Below are 19,778 nucleotides of genomic sequence, written 5' to 3'. Positions count from 1 at the left end.
AAAAGAAAGCATAGGAGAAAAATTCTTTGGCATGGGTCTCCACAAGGATGGTATTGAGCTTGACACCAAAAGCACAAGCCACAAAAACAAAGCTAGACAGTAGGATCCATCAAACTGAAAACTTCTGCACAGCAAAGGAAACAATGAACAAACTGAAAAGACGGTGTTCTTTTAGGGCTCCAGGGATCTCTGAGGGTGGAGGAGATGGCAGCAGCACTGCGGGCAAGAGAGTGGGGTGAGAGAGGATGGTTACAACCCAGGTCATGTCCGAGTCCCTGGGATGGCCACCAGGTGTGGGTACTTGGCTTTGCATAGGTAGGAATTCAAGAGGGAGTCACGGTGAATTGAAAGAAGGTCAATCCAGGGAGGAAGCACGCTACACAGAGAGCGTTGGCCATCCTCGAAGGCAATCCCAGCTCCAGGGTATGGGGCTGTCAGTGTTTATAGGGGTGGTCATTTCATAGGCTGATGAATGGCAGGAGTATGCCAGCTATTTTGCAGAAAGAGTGGGGATTTCCAGGAACTGGGTCAGCACCCACTTTTTGACCTTTATGGTCAGCCCTGGAACTGTCATGGCACCTCTGGGTATGTCACCTAGCTGCCGTGTTACAAAGGGATTTAAAAATATATATTTACTTCAGGTCTCAGTTGCGGTATGCAGGATGTTCATCTCCGCACACTGCCTTACTTGCCCCACAGCATGTGGAGAAGGATATGGCAACCCACTCTACTATTCTTGCCTGGAAAATTCCATGGACGGAGGAGCCTGGTGGGCCAGGGTCCATGGGGTCACAAAGAGTCTGAAACAACTGAGTGACCTCTTTTTCTTTCTTTCACGTGGTATCCTAGTTCCCAGGTCAGGGACTGAACCCACATCCCCTGCTTTGCAAGGCAGATTCTTAACAAGTGGCCCACCAGGGAAGTCCCTCTCATTCTTTTAAAGGTTGTGCCCCGCCCACTTCCGGTCTCATCTGCACCAGAGAGCTGGCCTTTGACAGCGCTATGGGAGCTCTCGCCTTACAGGAGAATGCCCTGGTGAAGTTCTCAGGTCGCTGTGTTGACTGCAGGCGGCAGGCAAGACCCTGTGAAGAGAGGGTGATTTTGCTCCAAGTTAGACCATTGCCACTTAGCATGCTGAGGTTTGGACAATTTTCTGGTAGATTTGCAGCCAATTTTAATTGACTTTTTAAGTCAGTTTTGCCTGTGGCCTCACACATGGCTTTCTAGTCCTCAGGACCATCTTGTATAAAACTTGGGTCATACCTACCTGGCGGGTTTGTTTAGGGGAACTCAAAGAGATAACTTGAATACAAGTGGCCAGCTATGAGCAAGGCTCATTGCAAAATATAAGTGTGGGACAAGTTCAAAGAAAAAACTACTAAAAGTGTCAGTGGGGGAGCACAGCATTGGACCCAGCCCTAGACCCTTCTGAGGACAGGTCCTCAGGTGACCAGCAAAAGCCATGGAGCCCACCACGTCCACAGGAGAAGGGAACTGGGAACAACAGCCTCTGCCCGTTAACACCCAGGGCTCTGTGCTGAGAACACCTGAATTTGTGGAGTCATAGATGTGAAGGGCTTTGCTCTTCAAAACCTTATCTGTAGGACTGGGACACCCCTTCTTGCCTGAGGAAGTGATGCACTCTCCCAGAAAGACACTGCCTCAATTTTTGACTCACAGGTTGAGGAGACAGCATTTATCTTCCCTTTAAAGAATGAAACCCTGAGTTACCTCTCAGCCCATGATCCACCATGGCCTTGTTTCACTTTGAACCTGTGAAAACTAACAATCCATTTAGACTTTACCTACAATGAACCCTTCACTCTATCTTGTATTAACTCATCTCTGGTTTCTGGTGAGCCACCCAATGGTTTCTTGGGTGTGTGACCTCCCTGCTGAAGCAACAGGACCCCTCCCTGATGGACAGAGATGCCCCTGGGCTTTATCTCCAGATTAACAGCTCTGCAAAGCAGTCGTCTTTAGATCTTGCCTAGGAAAAATAAGCCACTGCAATTGTAGAATTCCCACAAGGGCCATGTCCCACTAGTGAGGAACTGTGGCAAGAAACTCTCTTGAAACTCACCATGGCACCCTGCAAGCCTTTTGGAAACTTCATTCTATGAAAACTCATGCCCGGTCTTACACATGAAACTGCATCATCTTGCTTAAACTGCATCTTCCTTAAAAGAAAAAAAAAAACTCTGCATCTTCCTTAAAAGAAAAAAAAATCTGCTGCGCTGCAAACCATAGAGCGTTAAAATACACCAATTTTTATTTTGTTTATTTATTTAGGCTACACCAGGTCATCGTTGTGGCATGTGGGTTCTAGTTCCCTGACCTGCTATGCTTGGGAGTACAGTCTTACCCACTGGACCATCAAGGAAGTCCCAGAAAACAGCATTTTTAAAAATTACATTTAAAAAGAACTTTGAATTGGAGTATAGCTGACTAATAATGTTCTGATGGTTTCAGGTGGTCAGCAAAGACACACAGCCATGCATATACATGTATCCATTCTCCCCCAAACTCCCTTCCCATCCAAGCTGTCACATAACATTAAGCAGAGTTCCCTGAAAAACAGCATTTTCAACAAAGAGCCACTGTAGACAGCGATTTAGTCTCACTTCTTTCTCCAGTGTAGTATTAGACCATGCATGTAAATTAACCCTGTAGCATAGATTTTGACTGCAAGGTCCATAAATAAACAGATACATATATATATATATATATATATATATATATATATATATATATATATATATATATTTTGTATCAGTTCAGTTCAGTTCTGTCACTCAGTCGTGTCTGACTCTTTGCGTCCCCTTGAATCACAGCAGGCCAGGCCTCCCTGTCCATCACCAACTACCGGAGTTCACCAAAACTCATGTCATCAAGTTGGTGATGCCATCCAGCCATCTCATCCTCTGTCGTCCCCTTCTCCTCCTGCCCCCCAATCCCTCCCAGCATCAGGGTCTTTTCCAGTGAGTCAACGATTTGCATGAGGTGGTCAAAGTATTGGAGTTTCAGCTTCAACATCAGTCCTTCCAATGAACACACAGGACTGATCTCCTTTAGGATGGACTGGTTGGATCTGTATAGATAATTATATACATATAAGTAGATGATGTCTAACTCTCTCAAATATCATGTAGAGCTAAAGCAGAAGGAATCATGATCAAGACAACTTATTTTCCATCAGAAAATTCCTATCCCTGGGTGCCAGTCAGGGACTCTGTCTGTTGGAGGCAGCCTCCATGGCTTTGCCGAGCCTCAGATGTGAGATGCTGAGCCACAGCAGGGGACCTGAACAGGACTGAAGCTCTGGGGGCTCCTTCAGGACCGAGTCCACCCGGGGTACCCACATTTCAAAAGGGCTTGGAGTTCTACTCAGAGCTGCATGGCAAGCTCCATCCTGAGCTTTAGCATTTCTGAAAAGCCAGGTCAGTGTCTCTCCAGCACTGAGATGGATGGATGTTACTAAGTGAGGGCTGTTACTTAGTGATGGAGGTCCCTCTTAACTCAGTGAAAGGGTCCCCACTGCTGGGCCTTTATGATACTAGGCTGGGGAGATGCGTTCAGTGCCAGTATCATCCTCCCACTCTGTCTCTGATGAAAGGAAAGGAAGCACCCATCTGCCCATCATGTGTCCCACTGAGATTTTATGAGACTGGCATGTGATTGTCTTGCAGTGAATTAAGAAAAGTTTTCTTTCCTCTTTCTTTTTTCCCTTTTGTGTCTTTCTCCACTTTAACTATTCCTAACCTACAGTCTGCACTGATAACCAAGATTCTTCGTATCAGAAGACTAACTGATTATGCAAACTACATCTGGCACCTATTGCCCTCCATTTCTGCAGGAGTCACATCTGCATCTGTTATCCTTTAACTGAGTCTAGCCACATCCTGATACTTTATCGCATCATAAACCTCTCCTTGTAGTTTAATTTCCCTCTCTTTGCTCTGTGTTACCTCATGTTGATGCTTAACTTTACGGTACACTCTCTTGGAAGCCACCCCCTAGTGATTTGGTTTCCCCCTTCTGTATTTCAGGAAGAAAGTTGCCAGGAAATCCCCAAAGGACAATGGACCCAACCACCAGGACCAACTGCCAGACACGAAAACCAGCTACCTGACTCTGGTCTTGACTGTTTCCAAACAGTGCAAAAAGAGATCAGTAAGGACCCCTAAACCTTTTGCGGTGTATCTCCAACCCCTGACTCAGAGCACCAATTGTATGATGCCCTCGATTCCCAACGGAGGGGAGACAGGCTCCTTGAGGCAAGAGCCTACTTGTGTTCTCCCTTCTGCCAGCTTAAGGGTTAAAGCCATCTTTCCCTTTGCTCCAAACTCTGTCTCCACAAGTTTTATTCAGCTCCAGTGGGCAGAGAAAACCAAGATTTTGGGGGCGACTGTTGCTGCCAACCCGTAACAGGCTAGCTGGCGTGGGGAGAGGGTTGGGACCACTGGGTCTCTTCCCTCAGGGCCCCAGGGGCCAGAAAGAGGATGGCTGTCTCTGCGGATGCTGGGAGTCAGCAAGTCTTGCCCAGGGAGTGAAACTGCCTCTGAATGAGTTAGTCACTATTTGTCCCTGAAACAGCCTTTCTGGAAAACAGTGTATGTGTGAGTTGCTTAGTTGTGTCCGACTCTCTGCAACCCCATAGACTGCAGCACACCAGGCCCCTCCTTCCATGGGACTCTCCAGGCAAGAAGACTGGAGTTGGTTGCCATTTCCTCCCCAAAAGAACTAAAGAAATAAAGAAAGTGAAGTCGCACAGTCATGTCCGACTCTCTGCAACCCCATGGACTGTAGCCCACCAGGCTTCTCCATCCTTGGAATTTTCCAGGCAAGAGGACTGGAGTGGGTTGCCATGTCCTTCTGCACAGGAAACCAGAGGGCAGATTCAAAGACCCGGAGGGGTCTGGGGCTGGGGAGCGAGTAAGCCAAGGTTGAGCAAGAAGTCTCTGCCCCTGTCAGAGGAGACAGGCCCCTGGGCCTTGCCACACCCTTGCCCAACAGCTGAACTGACTTCCAGAGAGAAGCATCTGGTCAAAAGGGCAGCAGGAAAGCCTTTTGTGGGGTTTTCAACAGCCTCATTAGCATAAGAGTGACTGACCCTGCTCTGTGCTATAAAGGCCACTCCCAGGACACACAGATAGAGACTCAGTTAACCAGTTCATAAGAACCAAATCCACAGCCAGCAAGGAATTCCTCCCGGAACCTGGCACCTTTATAAAGCTGCATGCGCAGCCTCTTCTCCATCGTCAGCCCCAGAGCTCCGGCCGCCAGCATGAGGCTCCATCACCTGCTCCTCGCGCTCCTCTTCCTGGTCCTGTCTGCTGGGTCAGGTGAGCTCCTGGGAGCCCCGGGGGAGCCGCGGGCTCTCTCTCCTGTTTCTACCTCCTTCTGTCCTGCTACCCTCATCTACACGTGGTCAGACTAAACCCACCGTGTGTGATGCTTCTGAGAAGCCAGCGCTGAGTCCTTAGTAGCCGGAGGGGTCTGAGAACTGCCCTGCAAAGTTCCTGGCTGTTTCTAAGCCACTCTAGCGAGTCAAAGCTTCTGAGCCCGTCTCCTCATTGGTTTCATGAGGAGGAAACAGAAGATGCCTCTGTTAAGTGACTCTACTTTTTATCTTTTTCATAAAAGCAAGAAGTCTGATTTTTCCCATGACAGAAGCGCAGAATGTCGCTTTATAAATCTTTCTACTTGAAGGGTGGCGGCTCTGGGCAACCAGAGAAGTCCAGAGGAGAGTCAGGCCGAGCCTGGGCTTTGGGAGCTGCCCTTGGGATGCTCCGTGCTGACTCTCCTCAGCAGGAAGGTCCTCCTGGACACGTCGCTGATGATGCGACCCTCGCTCCACAGCTGAAACACCACATCCAAAGCACTGTGCAAGATTAGATGTCTAATTTTCATCTCACCCTTGATATTTCCAGAAATAAGATGAAAATATGTAGGAAGAAAGCAAGGAGGGAAGGAGGGAGAGAGAGGATGCGGAGACCGAGACCTGACAACTGATTAGATGTCAGAATGAAGTTGAAAAGCCCTTGTCTATCAGTGTTGTTTATGACTATAACCCAGCTCTTACACAGTGGCAGGGAGAGAGGCCAGGGGTGTAAGGATGACGGCCGCTCAGTGCCCGGGACCCGGGTTCAATCCCTGTGGGGGGAACTAGAGGGACCAGAGGTGTCTTGTGGTCAGGAGGAAAAAGGTGTGGGAGAAAGACTGAAAGGACGCGGGTAGGAAGAAACCACAACGGGATGAGGAAATCCTGTGAGGAAAGCGGGAAGGTCACTGGTCAGGAGGAAACCACAAAGGGATGAGGAAGGCTGTGAGGGAAGCGGGAAGGCTGTTGATCAGGAAGAAGCCCCAAAGGAGGAGAAGTGCTGACTCTTTCCAGCGCTGAGAGCTCTGAGTCTTTTCGGAACCATTATCACTCTCAGTTGTCAGTTACTTTGAGAGTAAGTTCTTTTTAAACAGTTCTTACTCTTTCAACTGCATCTTTTCCTCCTATCTCAGCTCCACTACTTGACTGACTCCTTGTGCTGGAAAATTAAACAGTGAAAATAGATGCCTGCGGACCTCTCCTGACTCCTGGCCGGAAAGTGGATGTAGCAGAGCTTATGGGTCTTTGCCCTTGAGGTGGAGCTGACCCCGCACACAACTGTGCTCTTCACGCCCCAGTCCCTCAGCCTCTGCTTCTGGAAACATGAGGGTCTACCGGAGCCCGGGCAGGGTCGGCATCTGTTGGAAAGCTAGTCCATGGTGTCCTGGACTCACATCCTGTTGTCACGAGGCCATGTCCGCATCTCAGCGCAGAAAGCCCCAGGATCTCGCTCAGAGGGCACACAGCTGCCCTTCTCGAGATGCCGCTTTTCCTGCTGACACGTTTTTTTCCCTCTTCTTTCTCTTTTTAGGATTTAGTCAAGGAGTAAGAAATGCTGCAAGCTGCTATAAGAGTAGAGGCGTCTGTGTGCCGATCAGCTGTCCTGCAGGCATGAGACAGATTGGCACCTGTGTCGGGTTCCCAGTAAAATGCTGCAGAATGAGATAAAAGAAGGCAAAGACGCGGCCAGGACCAATGCGGAGTCAGAAACTGCATCCTTCAAGAGCATCTAAAATTTAAACCAGAATAAATTTTGTTCAAAATTAAAGAATTGCCCACTGGTCACTGAGGTTGTTGTGTGATGTCTGATCCCAGGCGAATTCCCAAATCCCTGAGGATGCTCTCTGAGCTCCTTACGGGAACCATCCGGGGATCATGGTGGGTGCTCTGATCCCCCTATTCCTTGGGGGTCTGACCTTCCCCAGTCCCTCTGTCTGCTGTCCTTCCTGCGTCCCAGCCCAGTGCACCCTGGCCTGCCCCTCGTCTCCCCTCAAACATGCACCCCCAGGGTCCAGAATCACCAGAACACCAGGCCCGAAGGAAACCCCTGACCCCTGCTCAGGAGGAAACCTCCTCCCCTGTCCGCCTGCAGCCCTCACTTCCATTTGGTTTATGCTTCTTACCCCTGCTTGTGCACACGTGGATACACTTCTGGTTCCCTTTGGGCTGTAAGGTCTCTGTAGGAATGGACTTGTCCTACTCCTGGATGTGCCGGGCATTGAGCCGAGACATTGCTTCACCAACTGTCATCAGTTGAATGACACAGTTGACATGGACAAAGCATGTCTCTCTGTGCGAGCATGATAGGATGCAACTAAATGTGATGGAAGAACCAGTCCTGTGGAAGCACACTTCAGTGAGGACAACATAGCACGGAACTCAGAGCCCGCCAGGGCAGGGTGAACACGCGGACCTCAGCCTGCCTGCAGTTTCTTCAGAGGGTTTCCCAGTTAAACCAAGAGCCTGGCTGGTGCACGCGGTATGTGTGAGCAGCTCTCTGGTCTTCACACTAATTCTTCCCTCAGTGCAAGCTGAGGTCACCAAGGGGATGGTGTTAGGAGACAGGGTCTTTGGGGGCTATTTGGTCATGAGGGTGGGACCCTCCTGGGTGGAATGAGGGCCTTTATGAAAGAGACCCCAGAGAGATTGCTCACCTTGTGCCCTCTGAGGACACAGGGAGAAGACCGCCGTCCACCAGCCACCTGCTCTGTCTTGATCCTGGAGCTCCCAGCCTCCAAATCTGAGGAGTAAAGCTCTGTTGTTAATAAGCCACCTATTACAATACCACATGTAAAATAGATAGCCAGTGGGAATTAGCTTTACCACTCAGGGAACTCAGACAGGGGCTCTGCGACCAGCTAGAAGGGTGGGTTGGGAAAGGAGATGGGATGAGGTTTCGGGAGGGAGGGGACATGGGTGAACCCTTGGATGATTCTTGTTGATGTATGACAGAAAACCACGAAATTCTGTAAAGCAATCATCCTTCAATTAAAAAATAAAGTGCAAAAAAAGAGTCACCTAGACTTTGGTGTTTCTGCTTTAACAGCCTGAAAGGGCAGACACATGACAAGTGAGAATTCCAGCACAGGTGGAATTATGGTAGCTAGTCATTGGTCCTTAAGATAAGGAAATGACATGGATTAACTGACTGTGCCTAATGCCATCTCCTTACAAGGAGCCTTCGATGTGGACGAGGGATGCAGCTCAGTGTCAGAGACGTGGACTGAGAGACTAAACCAGCCCTGGCTCCCACTGACATGGAGGGGGGCCATAAGCCAAGGAGGGCAGTCAGCTTCTAAGTGTGAAAAGGATGGAAGCCTCCAATAGGAACAGCATTCTGCTGACACCATGATTTGAAGCCAGGGAGACCCATTTGGGACCTCGGATCCTCAGAACCACAATAACAAGTATGTGTTCCTTTAAGCCACTTAGCTGGTGGCAATTTGCTAAGCTGCAACAGGAAATCAATAGAGCAATCACTTAAAATCATGCCTTGAGCCTAAAATTAGGACCTCAAAAGAGACAAACCTGTGTGTGTTTAATGGAGTAAAAAAATGATAACGGCTGTAAACATTTTGCTCAGCTTTATATTTCTTTTTTCACAGAAATGCCCATTGTGCATCTGCCAACTCTTTTTCATCTCAAAGGTTGTATTTGGGACTCAGTGTTATACCTTATAATCTTATATCCCCTTTATCCTTTATTTTTAAAATTTTATCACAGAAAATTTATGTGATATTGAGTGTGGTTTGGTAGTACTGTTTAATAACTTTTATCATATTCCTTATTGGGATTCCAATTTTTAATTTTTCTTACTTTTAAGTTTTATTCTAAATGTATTTGCTGATGTTTTATTGCCATAACATTTCTGAGTGTCGTGTTGGACTCTTACGTGGGAGGAATGCTCTTCTCTTTTCAGCACCAAGAGGAGGATGGCTTTTCCATGTGACTCATGAACCAAACAGCTTCCTGCTCTGGTCCATAGCCAACGATTCCACCTGGGTCCTGGATCTCATTTCTCTTGCTTACTTGTGGGTGAGGCCCAAATCAGCTCCACCTCTTGCCTCCATCTATTCAATCTATGGTGAATACAATGGCACCCCACTCCAATGTTCTTGCCTGGGAAAACCCAGGGACGGGGGAGCCTGGTGGGCCGCCGTCTATGGGTCCCACAGTCAGACACGACTGAAGTGACTAAGCAGCAGTAGCACTGCATCTATAGAAACTAACAGCAGGGATTGACCCGGCGTCCAGTGGTTAAAGACTTCATGCTGCCCATGCAGGGGGCTGGAATCCATCCCTGGTTGTGGAACTAAGATTCCACATGCTAAAGAAGAAACCAAAAGTTCCAAAACAGACAAACAAAATACAGACCCCAACAGCCAGTGTTAAAAAAAAAAAAAGAAACCTAAAACAATGAAACAGTTCTCCTTTGACCTGATAGCAATCATGAGCTCGGTCTTCTTTGCACTTAGTTTTTCAGCAAAACTCTTCAGAAGGAGTGTCTGCAGCCCCACTTCCTCTCATCACTCTCAGGGCGGTTGGTACCATCAACTCTGGCTGGTCCCCCACCTTTCTCCCAGCATGACTCCTGCCAACAGGGATCACGAGGCATCCTGTGTGACCTCACTCAGCCCTTCCTCTGCCCTTTGTTGACCTGGCCCCTCACTGTGGGGCAATGGACAGGGGCTCTCGGCTGTCTCTGCCTGAGTGGACGGGCCGCAGTGCACCTGAGAAGGGCGGAGGAGCCAACTGTAAGGTAGGTTTTCATGAGAGAGAGAGACATCGGTGGTTGAAGGAAGGGTGGGAACAGATGCATTACGTTTAGGGAGTCAGTGTAAAGGATTGCTTTCCCTATAAGAGTAGAAGAGAGAAATGTGACCCAGTGCTTTTAGTTTATACTTTCTTTTCTATTATTATGAAAGTACTGTTGCTGGGGCCAAGGAAATAAAACCCTCACAGCTATTCTGTAGAATTAGGTAAGATTTTTTGAAACAGCTTACTGCAAACACTCATTCTATTTTTAGGTTGATGTCACTAAATTAAAATAGATCTCCACTTAGTGAAAGATTCCAATGCTGATCAAAATATTAAAAGTGAAAACATTTTATTGCTAAGTTGCCTCAGGACAGAGAGAAAAATGTCAGAACATACAGTTCCTGTAAGATGGAAGAGAGGTGGGTGAGTGAAGGCTAGAGACCATGACATATTATGACAAGCTTTGACCTGTTATGTTGGGAATGGGTGAGTGGGCGCTTGTGCTTGGTAACTTTGGGATAAAGCAACTTAATGCGCTCTCTACAGACCCACAAAACCCTAAGGATTATGCCTGAGCCTCCCTTCCTTTTCTCCTTCCCTCCTTCCCTCTCTGACTCCCTCCATTCATCCATTTATTCATTCACCCATAGGTTGATTTTCCATACTAGGATCTTGTTCATACAAAGGTTTGACTGACCACCTGCTCTATGCCAGGCACTGATCAAGATGTGAGATAATAAAACAGGACTTGTTGCTTTAGAAATTTACATATAAAGATAAAGAGAGTTATGAACACTATAAAGCAAAACTGAGATGGAGAGAAGGAAGAGATGGAGAAAAATTTCAGTTATTTGCCAGGTATGCGTGTGTGCTGAGTTACTTCAGTCTTGTCCAACACCTTCCAACCCCACAGACTACAGCCCATCAGGCTGCTCTGGCCATGGGATTTCCCAGACAAGAAAATTGGAGTTAATTATTTGACATCCAGGGGATCTTGCTGACCCAGAGATCAAAGCTGCATCTCCTGCATTGGCAGGTGGGCTCTTTAGCACTAGGACCACCTGGGAAGCCCTGCAGCTAGTACCCTCTTATGCTTTTAACTTAAGAATATGTTGATGTAATACCTGTATTAAGAAATGCTCTAGCCTATAAAGCCTCACCTGGTTGTGTTCTGTGCAAGAGATGACCTGGTAAACTTGCTTAGGATATATCTGTCTCTCTGGAAATGGTAGCAAGAAATATGTTGAGAGTGCAAAAGGAGAGAAGACCATTTCTGTTTCCAAAATTCTTTTTGCTTTTTAATTGCAAAAGGTGTGTGAAGGGGGGGCGGGGTGTGGTGCAGTATTTATTCTGAAAGGATAAAGAGACAGATGCAGACACAAGCAAAAAAGCTTAATAAATAAATGAATAATTTGTTAACAGAATGCAATTTTTAATGATATTTCTCAAAAAAAAAAAAAAAAAAAAAAAAAAACCCAAACCTCAGAGCCATAAAGAGAAGTCACAACCAATGTGGAAACCCTGACTCCCTGCAAACCTCTACCTTTACAAAAGGGAGACACTTGGGCCTGGGATCCTGAGTCCACAGATGAGACACCCTCAAATTACTCCCAGGCCATAACTGAATATCTCTAGTAGGGACTTCCCAGGTAGCACAGTGGTAAGGAAACACAGGAGACCCAGATCCGATCCCTGGATCAGCAAGATCCCCTGGAGTAGGAAATGGCAACCCACTCCAGTACTCTTGCCTGGAAGATTCCATAAACAGAGGAACCTAGTAGGCTACATCCCCCGGGGTTGCAAAGAGTCCAACCAGACTGAGCACAGTACCACCACCAGTCGGAATACAAGTTCTTTCTCTCTACCTGTTGGCCAAACTCTTTCCCAGATCGCCTGTCCAATTCAGGTGTGCCATCAGACACTGCTGGGTCGACCTGGAATCCAGAAAGCTCCTCTTCCATCATGAGGCTCCTGTACCTTCTCTTCCTCTTACTCATATGTCTTATCCAGAAGACATCAGGTAACCAGTGGCTAAGCTGGCTCCAAACTTGGAGCCTGGAGTAAGGAAAGTCAGGTTGATTCTCATTCAGTGATATGCTGAAATATATAGCAACTGAATGATATATATGAAAGAAGCATGCATATACAATATGCTCCATTTTTCAAATAAGGAAAGAGAAGATTAAAGTGAAAAATAATCTCCCATGATTGCCCTTAACTAGTTGGTAGTAAGTCCATAAATTGTAAAGCTGATAGATAACATTTACAGGAGACTTTACAGGTTCCAGATCATTTCATGTGACTAACAGTAACACTAATAGTAATAGCAAATTATATTGACCACTTCCTCGTTACTGAGACACCAAAACTTTTAATGTCTTCTCCCAAATGTATTCCTCCCAGCACTATTTACCGGATAGGTGTTTTTAGCCCCGTTTTTCAGCTGGGACTTAGAAATAAGGTAATTTGTTCAAAGTCGTGCAGGTTCTGTGAAAAATAGCCTTGGTAGCTTGATAGGGATTGCATTGAATCTATAGATTGCTTTGGGTAGTATAGCCATTTTGACAATATTGATTCTTCCAATCCATGAACACGGTATATTTCTCCATCTGTTTGTGTCCTCTTTGATTTCTTTCATCAGTTTTTTATAGTTTTCTATATATAGGTCCTTTGTTTCTTGAGGTAGATATACTCCTAAGTATTTTATTCTTTTTCTTGCAATGATGAATGGTATTGTTTCCTTAATTTCTCTTTCTGTTTTGTCATTGTTAGTGTATAGGAATGCAAGGGATTTCTGTGTGTTAATTTTATATCCTGCCACTAAACCACAATGAGGTACCATTACATGCCAGTCAGGATGGCTGCTATCCAAAAGTCTACAAGCAATAAATGCTGGAGAGGGTGTGGAGAAAAGGGAGCCCTCTTACACTGTTGGTGGGAATGCAAACAAGTACAACCACTATGGAGAACACTGTGGAGATTTCTTAAAAAACTGGAAATAGAACTGCCATATGAACCAGCAATCCGACTCCTGGGCATACACACTGAGGAAACAAGATCTGAAATAGACACGTGCACCCCAATATTCATCACAGCACTGTTTATAATAGCCAGGACATGGAAGCAACCTAGATGACCATTAGCAGATGAATGCATAAGGAAGATGTGGTACATATACACCATGGAATATTACTCAGCCATTAAAAAGAATTCATTTGAATCAGTTCTAATGAGATGGATGAAACTGGAGCCCATTATACAGAGTGAAGTAAGCCAGAAAATAAAGACCATTAGAGTATACTAACACATATATATGGAATTTAGAAAGATGGTAATGAGAACCCTATATGCAAAACAGATAAAGAGACACAGATGTACAGAAGAGACTTTTGGACTCTGTGGGAGAAGGCAAGGGTGGGATGTTTTGAGAGAACAGCATCGAAACATGTATATTATCTAGGGTGAAACAGATCACCAGCCCAGGTTGGATGCATGAGACAAGTGCTTGGGCCTGGTGCACTGGGAAGACACAGAGGGCTCGGGTAGAGAGGGAGGTGGGACGGGGGATCGGGATGGGGAATACATGTAAATCCATGGCTGATTCATGTCAATGTATGACAAATACCACTACAATATTGTAAAGTAATTAGCCTCCAACTAATAAAAATAAATGTTAAAAAAAAAAAATCGTGCAGGTTGTATGTAGGGAGGACTTTAACTGAAGCCCAAGTGGGTTTGATTCCAAAGACCATGTTTTTATTAAGTATTCAACAATCCCAAAAAACAAATTTACTTACTGAATTATATGAACAACACATTTATAGATTTGTTTAATATATTTATATATATATAAATTTATATATTTGTGTATATAAACAAGTACTTTAGCTTGAGTGTGATCTCTGAATCACTTGGGACATACTTATCCTACCAGATTGTTTGTTGATCACCTGAAATCCAAGTTAAACTGGGTGTCCTACATTTTCCCTGTAGCCCTCCTCAAGTGACAGCATGCTCCAGGCTGTGCTGTAGTGACAGTGCCTCCAGATCATAGGACCTAAAAAGAGCCAAAGTTGATTCTTGCTCAAACGACACCAACCCGTGAGGGACCAGGTGATTTGATCAGGCACCATCCCCGAGGAGCAGCCACCACCGTGGGCGCTGCTGGTCCTGTTGTCGAGGAAGACGCTCTCAGGACTCTCGTGCTGGCGATTAAGGGCCCCAGCCCTGAAGGGAAACGTCAGGCACCTTCCTGACTCACGAATTTGGTGGTTTTCAGACTGCAGTAAAGAATAAGTTATGTTTGACCTGAAATGCCGCACTCCATCTCAGGCCAAGGACACAGGGCAGAGTCTCTGGAATGCAGCCCACTTTCCTTCCCTTACCACACTACTTAAAAGCTGATTCCATTTCGGGCGTATCCATGCAGCCTCAGGGCATGACCCAGCCCCAGTCTACACCTAGATTTTGAATACACCAGCCTTGGACTGGATTCATGGGGCTCAGGCTCGCCCAGGACTTTAGGAAGAAGGCAAAAGCTTAGAAGACCACAGTGGGCACAGGTGAGCTCCCAGCTACATGCCCCAGGACTGCATCCAGGAGTGGGCAGGTCTTTCCCGTCTCAGACAGTCAGACCTGAGCCAGCCCCACACGAGCACCCAGAGCTCAGAGGCATCAGAACAGGCCTGTGCTCACATCAGGCTCTGAGTCTCCCTGAGGTTTGTAATTAACTCCTGGGGGGAATGGGCATGCTCTGCTTTGTAACGGACCTTGGCATGAAGCTTAAGGAAATACATCGTATTGTCATCACTGCAATATTACAGGAATTGCAGCTGCTGAATGCTTCTCCCTATGGCTGCGGACCTGGAGCCTTTATAAAGTGAGCGAGCACACCGTCCTGTCCAGTCTCAGCTGGGAAGCCAGCCAGCCATGAGGGTCTACTACCTTCTCTTTGCGTCGTTCTTCTTGTTCTTGCTGCCTGTTCCAGGTAAGAAGCGCTGGGAAATGACAGGCTGAATGGATTGAGAATTGGTTAGTCAGAGTCAGCCCTCTCCATTCATTTGGGAATTTTAGATAAAGGAGATTTATTGCTTGGGAATTAGACATTACCAGCTTTTCTTTTTTTTTTTCTTGACAAAGGCCATCAAGAACCTCAAAGTATGGTCTCAATCCCTTCTGATTCACTCTTAAGAGACTAATCATCTCGCAAACCATCCCTCCATGGGAGGACTGTTACACATGTTCATGAGAGAGGAAGAAAGTGATTTAAATCTTTATTTATTTATTTATTTTAAAATCTTAATACAACAGGAGAAAAGGAACTTAACCTGAGGACAGAAGCACAGGTTCCCTTTTATTAGCTTAGCAGTCGGAGGTAGAGTCTTTAGGCCTCTTAGGGACCCGGGGGACCATAGTGGCCCCTGCCTCCCAGGTGTCAGTTCACAAAGGGGCTGCCACGGTCACACCACACTCTCAGCTGAGTCAAACCCACAGAATCATTGTTAGTAGCTAGCCCCACCTTCTTCTTTACTCCAGATGGTAAACAAAGAGGAAAAAGACATACAAGAACAGAAAATGGCAACAGATAACTTATTAGAGAGATTTCAAAAGCCTTGGACCTGCACCTCAGCCTTCCTGAAACGTTCCGTGTGCTCCATTTCTTCACCGCAGGCAATGGCGGAATCATAAGCGGGTTACAAAGGTATTACTGCAGAAGAAGAAGCGGCCAGTGTGCTCTGATTGGCTGCCTTACAAATGAGGAACAGATAGGCCGCTGTTCCCTGAGTGGCCGAAAAATGCTGCCGGAAGAAGAAATGAAAAATCCAGAAACAGGAGGAGAAAGTTGCATAGTGTGAAAATGCCTCCCTGAAGACTCCAGAAGTCAAATCAAAGACTTTTTACAAAATTTAAAAGCTTGATTATTATCATGATTATTTTTTAACATTCTGTTCATTGTGCTGCTTGTTACCAAATAGGCAACTTAAAAAGTGTTAATGACTCCCCTTTAATTCAAATAAAGTATAATCCCTAGAGAAAGCCACAAGAGGGTCTCAACTGATGTTCCAAAGATTGTCAGATTTTATTCCTCTTTCATAACTTTTACCCCACAGTGACACTGGACCACTTATTCTTTCTGAAACACTTCCTTTGCCTTCTGTCACCCATCTGAGCTTCCCAGTCTGTCCATCTGTCATAGCATCTCCCCAGCAAATCCATCTCTGAAACTTCAGAGCATCCCTGAGGGTCTTTCCAAGTCCTCCTGAGCACTTTCCAGCTCAGAGACACTGGATCCTGGCTCCTCCTCGACCTTGCCTTCAGCTTTCCTCTCACTCTTGCCTCTGTTCCGACTGACCTCAAGCCTGGATAAAATCTCTCCTCCAGCTATGTCTCCAAACCCATCTCTCAGGGGCACCTCAAATTCTACCTCCTTCTTAAAAACACATATTTGTTTCCCCAACAAATATGATCTTTCCTTTTAAAAGGGTTCTGATCTGAGTGCTCCATCTATGACTCCTGCTTGATTTTTACATTCACTACATTTGCATATTTCCACTCTTCATATTTGGCTGCAGGATTTTGAAGGGCACTTCATCATTTAATCACTCCCGGCCCAATTGTTTTCACACAAAAGCTGCTCAAAAAGTGTTTATTGTGACCCCATGGACTGGGACCCACCAGGCTCCTCTGTCCATAAGATTCTTCAGGCAAAAATACTGGCGTGGGTTGCCATGTCCTCCCTTATGAGAGCAGAAGTACACTCCAAGGCCCTGTAACTATTCAGTGGTCTCTAGAGGTTAATACAGAATGATTCCAGCGAATGTGCTGGCAGGCCCATCACCCCCAACAAGAGCCCCCAGTCAAGGAACTGAGTTCTCAGGAAGAAAGGGCAAACACTCAAAGACAAGAGCTTGGACCCCACAATTCAGCGTTTACAAAAAAAAAAAAAAATGACGTGATGGGACTGTATGCTGCCCTTCTACAGTACACAACTAAGGAACCAGGCAAAACCTGTGAAACCACTGATTCAGACTCTGGCACAAGCAATGCAGGACCATAATTGAGGAGAGTAGAAAACAGGTGAGGTGAGGGACTTCCCCACCGGTCTGGGGCTGGGATTCTGTGCTCCCAACACAGGGGGCCTGGGTCCACCCCTGGTCAGGGAATTAGATTCCTCATGCTGCAACTAGATTCTGCCTGCCGTGATTAAGGCCCAGGGCACCCAAATTAATGAATTCGCTAATTAAATTTTTTACATCCTGTGCTCAACCATTTATAAAAAAAGAAAAGGAAACAAGTCAAGGACACTTATGGCATCTCCAGCCTCTACAGATTTCCAGGCCTAAAGCATAGTGAACAAGAACCCAAACAGGCCAACAATTCTCCTGAGTCGAAGAGAGTGGGGTCAAAGTTCAGAGAGTGCAGACATCTTCACTTCTGGACCGAAAACCAGCAACGGGCATCAGGATCAGGGCTGTGTGCCTGTGTGCTAAGTCGCTTTGGTTGTGTCTGACTCTTTGCCACTCTCTGGACTCTCGAGTTGCTGAAAGCATATGGGAAAACTGTGGTTTTCATTCAATTCTAAAGCTGCTCTAAAACAATGAAATCTATGATACTAGGTGGGAAGTTGGATCCGCCTTACGGGATAAACTGTGATGCTAAGATTCAAGACACTATCTTAAGGAAAGAGATGATCATTTCAGTAGAGAAGAAAAAAACATCAAGAATCAGATATCAGTTATCTGTAATAAACCCACTTGAGATATCATATATAAAGGGTTAAAAAGGAAAGGATGGAAACAGATATGCTGCTGCTGTTGTTTAGACACTCAGTTGTGTCCAACTCTCTTGAGACCCCTATGGAATCATCCAGGCAAGACAGCTGGAGTGGGTTGCCATGCCCTCCTCCAGGGACTCTCCCCACCCAGGGATCAAAACCATGTCTCTGCATCTCCTACATCTCAGGAGATTCTTCACTGTTGAGACAACAGATATGCTATGGAAACATTAATTTAAAGAAAATATAGGAGAGTGTATGGTTAATTAACAGGCTTCCTGGTGGTTCAGATGGTAAAGAATGTGCCTGCCATGTGGGAGACCTGGGTTCAATTCCTGCTTTGGGAAGATGCCCTGGAGGAGGGCATGGCAACCCACTCCAGTGTTCTTTCCTGGAGAAGCCCCATGGACAGAGGAGCCTGGCAGGCTACAGTCTCTGGGGTCACAAAGGGTCAGACACGACTGAGTGACTATGCATGGAACACAATCAAGTAACTTTTAGAACAAGGACCAGATACAGAGAGGGGTATTTATCCTAATGATAAAATGTGTAATTCATCAAGATTACATATGATTACTGAATCAGAATGTACTTAGCAAAGGAAGCTTAAAATTCTTAAAGACAACCCATGGGAATAAGCATAGAAACAGACAAATTAGCAATTACAATTGGAATTTCCCTGGCCATCCAGTAGTTAAGATCCCTAGCTTTCAATGCAGGGGGCACAGTTTCGTCCCTGGTTGAGCAAGTAAGATCTCTTATATCATATAGAAAATTCAACGCAAGATAGATTAAAGGTTTAAAAAAACCACACAACTCCTAAACGAAAGCATAGGAGAAAAATTGTTTGGCATGGGTCTCCACAAGGATGGTTTTGAGCTTGACACCAAAAGCACAAGCCACAAAAACAAAGCTAGACGGTAGGATCCATCAAACTGAAAACTTCTGCTCAGCAAAGGAAACAATGAACAAACTGAAAAGACGGTGTTCTTTTATCGCTCCAGGGATCTCTGAGGCTGGAGGAGACGGCAGCAGTGCTGCGGGCAAGAGAGTGGGGTGAGAGAGGATGGTCACATCCCAGGTCATGTCCGAGTCCCTGGGATGGCCACCAGGTGTGCGTATGTGACTTCACATAGGCAGGAATTCAAGAGCGAGTCACGGTGAAGTGAAAGAAGGTCAATCCAGGGAGGAAACACGCTACACAGAGAGCGTTGGCCATCCTGGAAGGCAAGCCCAGCTCCAGGGTATGGGGCAGTCAGTGTTTATAGGGGTGGGTCATTTCATAGGCTGATGAGGGGTAGGAGTATGCCAGCTATTTTGTGGAAAGGGTGGGGATTTCCAGGAACTGGGTCAGCACCCACTTTTTGACCTTTATGATCAGCCTTAGAACTGTCATGGTGCCTCTGGGTGTGTCACCTAGCTGCCGTGTTACAAAGGGATTTAAAATATATATTTACTTCAGGTCTTAGTTGCAGTATGCAGGATGTTCATCTCAGCACGCTGCCTTACTTGCCCCACAGCATGTGGAGAAGGATATGGCAACCCACTCTACTATTCTTGCCTGGAAAATTCCATGGACGGAGGAGCCTGGTGGGCCAGGGTCCATGGGGTCACAAAGAGTCTGAAACGACTGAGCGACCTCTTTTTCTTTCTTTTACGTGGAATCCTACTTCCCAGGCCAGGGACTGAACCCACATCCCCTGTGGTGCAAGGCAGATTCTTAACAAGAGGCCCACCAGGGAAGTCCCTCTCATTCTTTTAAAGGATGTGCCCTGCCCACTTCCGGTCTCATCTGCACCAGATAGCTGGCCTTTGACAGCGCCATGGGAGCTCTCGCCTTACAGGAGAATGCCCAGGTGAAGT

The 19,778-nt window shown here is 46.3% G+C and overlaps 1 protein-coding gene and 1 pseudogene across 1 annotated transcript; both read left to right on the top strand.

Annotated features, from left to right (window-relative positions):
• Nucleotides 1–5,181: 5,181 nt before the first annotated feature.
• Nucleotides 5,182–7,151, top strand: LOC122687798 (lingual antimicrobial peptide-like). Its single transcript, XM_043893460.1, has 2 exons — nucleotides 5,182–5,345; nucleotides 6,915–7,151. The coding sequence occupies exons 1-2, from the start codon at nucleotides 5,240–5,242 to the stop codon at nucleotides 7,049–7,051; spliced, it is 243 nt and encodes an 80-aa protein (XP_043749395.1). The 5' UTR covers nucleotides 5,182–5,239; the 3' UTR covers nucleotides 7,052–7,151.
• Nucleotides 7,152–14,642: 7,491 nt separating this feature from the next.
• LOC122687804 lies at nucleotides 14,643–16,137 on the top strand (annotated as a pseudogene).
• The last annotated feature ends 3,641 nt before the right edge of the window (nucleotides 16,138–19,778 follow it).

Source organism: Cervus elaphus, chromosome 32 (assembly GCF_910594005.1).
Source record: "Cervus elaphus chromosome 32, mCerEla1.1, whole genome shotgun sequence".
In the NCBI taxonomy this organism is placed as follows: domain Eukaryota; kingdom Metazoa; phylum Chordata; class Mammalia; order Artiodactyla; family Cervidae; genus Cervus; species Cervus elaphus.
Note: the sequence above shows the minus strand (reverse complement) of the source record. Positions and strands in the feature narration are given on the sequence as shown.

Excerpts from the sequence above, each read along its gene's own strand:
- LOC122687798 (XM_043893460.1), top strand. The coding sequence starts at position 5,240 with ATGCGCAGCCTCTTCTCCATCGTCAGCCCCAGAGCTCCGGCCGCCAGC. Across the intron at positions 5,346-6,914 it reads GGTCCTGTCTGCTGGGTCAG|GATTTAGTCAAGGAGTAAGA; the intron begins GTGAGCTCCTGG and ends TTCTCTTTTTAG.